Here is a 1,815-nt window from a genome sequence, read left to right as displayed (position 1 = left end):
ACTTTAATGAACATTGTCAACAGTTCTCTTCTCGTATGAAACAGAATAACAGTAAGTGCGCTGTTTAAGTGCGCTAACGGTAGAATTAGGCTATAGGCAAGGCCAGGCAATATAGTAACCAACTAGAACTAAACATAAACAAGATTTGGTCTAAAGGTTGTTCGCCAAAAAAACAAGCCGATCAACGTTCTCTGGATCGAGTGCAGAGCGTTTTTTATTAACTATAATCCCCGCCGTGGAGAAAACCCTTTCTGCTCTAACCGAGCTGCCTGGGATGCTCTAGTACCGTCGTGCCAGCTGGGCAATGTGGGAGTACTTAGACCCTGATGCTTTCCACCACGACAATGGATCGCTGTCGGTGGGTAGCGGCGTCTCACTCTCATAGATAAGCATCTCTTGTTGCAACACATTGCCAATGTCCACGGTAGGCCTACCCGATGCGTCTGTGGACTCTGCGCCTTGGTATACATTCCCAAAAAGATCGCCCATAGCACCGAGAGCTGTTTTCTCCTGTGTCCCCTTCGCCATGGCTGCTACCTCCCCGTCTTCCTCATAGCCTCCGCAATCCTCCGCAATCACCATCAGCTCCGATTTTACTCTCTCACGTACCTCCTGCTGTTGGTCTCGGTCCAGGTGTATGAGCCGATGGAAACGCGGGTTGAGGTAGCTGGAGGTATTTAGCAGCATGAATGCGTCTTTGTTAGGATTGTATCGCTTCTCGAGATCCGTTGAGATCTTAGTTTTCATGTCATTGAGTGCTGCCGAATCGCCGATGGATGGTTTGAGATGTGACAAAAGCACATACTTAAGAGGGAGAACAGCTGATGCTGTTGGGAATCGGTCGGTCGATAACGCCTCAGTGGCTGTTTTGAAAGGCTTAAGCACAGCTCTCACCTGGAAAACAAATAGGCTACATTAGAATGTTATGGCTAGCTAGCTTCGGGGATACCAAGCTAAGTGTACCGTTAGATAAACTGTAATACTGTTAACGTTCTAGCTTTGCATAACATCTCTTGAGTATTACTAATTAAACAATATATCCCATTATTAGGCCAATACCACATTCATATTTATATTACTCACTTGCTCCAAAAGGGTCCACTCGCTCGTACCCAGTTCGAGATGACCTAGTTTTTTCTCCATGATGACCGCTGCTACAGGAGCTTGCTGCTCAGCTGCTCGACACACCATGTCGTACGTGCTGTTCCATCTGGTAGCACAGTCGTTTATTAGCTTGGCAGGTTTTACTCCAAGCAGCTTCTGCTTAGATTCCAGTTGGTAGCTATCTGTGGTTGACTTATTGAAATGTAGTGCTGTGGCCTTTAGTCTGTTGACAGGACTTTCAATGGCTCGCACCGCCAAACCCTTCCTCACAGCCAGGTTGATAGTGTGAGCCATACAAGGGACATTAACGGCCTGCAGATGCCTCTCTACGGTATTAACATAGTTAGCCGCGTTGTCCGTGGTAATAGAAAGCACAGACTCCCGATCCACTTTATACTCGTCAAGTATGTTTCCGATGTATTTGGCTATGTTCTCGGCAGTGTGGCTTTTCGGGGCTTCAATTGTTTTGAGAAGGACATCTTTCAGTTCGGTGACAGTCACATATGCCTCAGTGGCTAGTGACGTCCAACCATCTGTGGTCAGGGCGATTTTTTGTCCACTAATCGTTTGTATGATGTTGTCTTTAGTGGTATCATATAGTTTCACAACTCTGTCTGTGATGGTTGCGCGGCTAGGAATCGTGTACCTTGGCTCAAGCTCGTAGACAAAGTCTTTAAAACCAGACCCCTGAGAGATGTTAATTGGTCTCAT

General features: G+C 46.6%; 1 protein-coding gene across 1 annotated transcript; it reads right to left on the bottom strand.

Moving 5' to 3' along the window:
• Nucleotides 1-279: 279 nt before the first annotated feature.
• Nucleotides 280-1,815, bottom strand: LOC134875201 (E3 SUMO-protein ligase ZBED1-like). Its single transcript, XM_063899667.1, has 2 exons — nucleotides 1,084-1,815; nucleotides 280-894 (listed from the first exon to the last, which is right to left on the bottom strand). The coding sequence occupies exons 1-2, from the start codon at nucleotides 1,813-1,815 to the stop codon at nucleotides 280-282; spliced, it is 1,347 nt and encodes a 448-aa protein (XP_063755737.1).

The sequence above is a fragment of the Eleginops maclovinus genome, chromosome 13 (genome assembly GCF_036324505.1).
Source record: "Eleginops maclovinus isolate JMC-PN-2008 ecotype Puerto Natales chromosome 13, JC_Emac_rtc_rv5, whole genome shotgun sequence".
In the NCBI taxonomy this organism is placed as follows: domain Eukaryota; kingdom Metazoa; phylum Chordata; class Actinopteri; order Perciformes; family Eleginopidae; genus Eleginops; species Eleginops maclovinus.
This window is presented reverse-complemented; position numbering and strand designations above follow the sequence as displayed.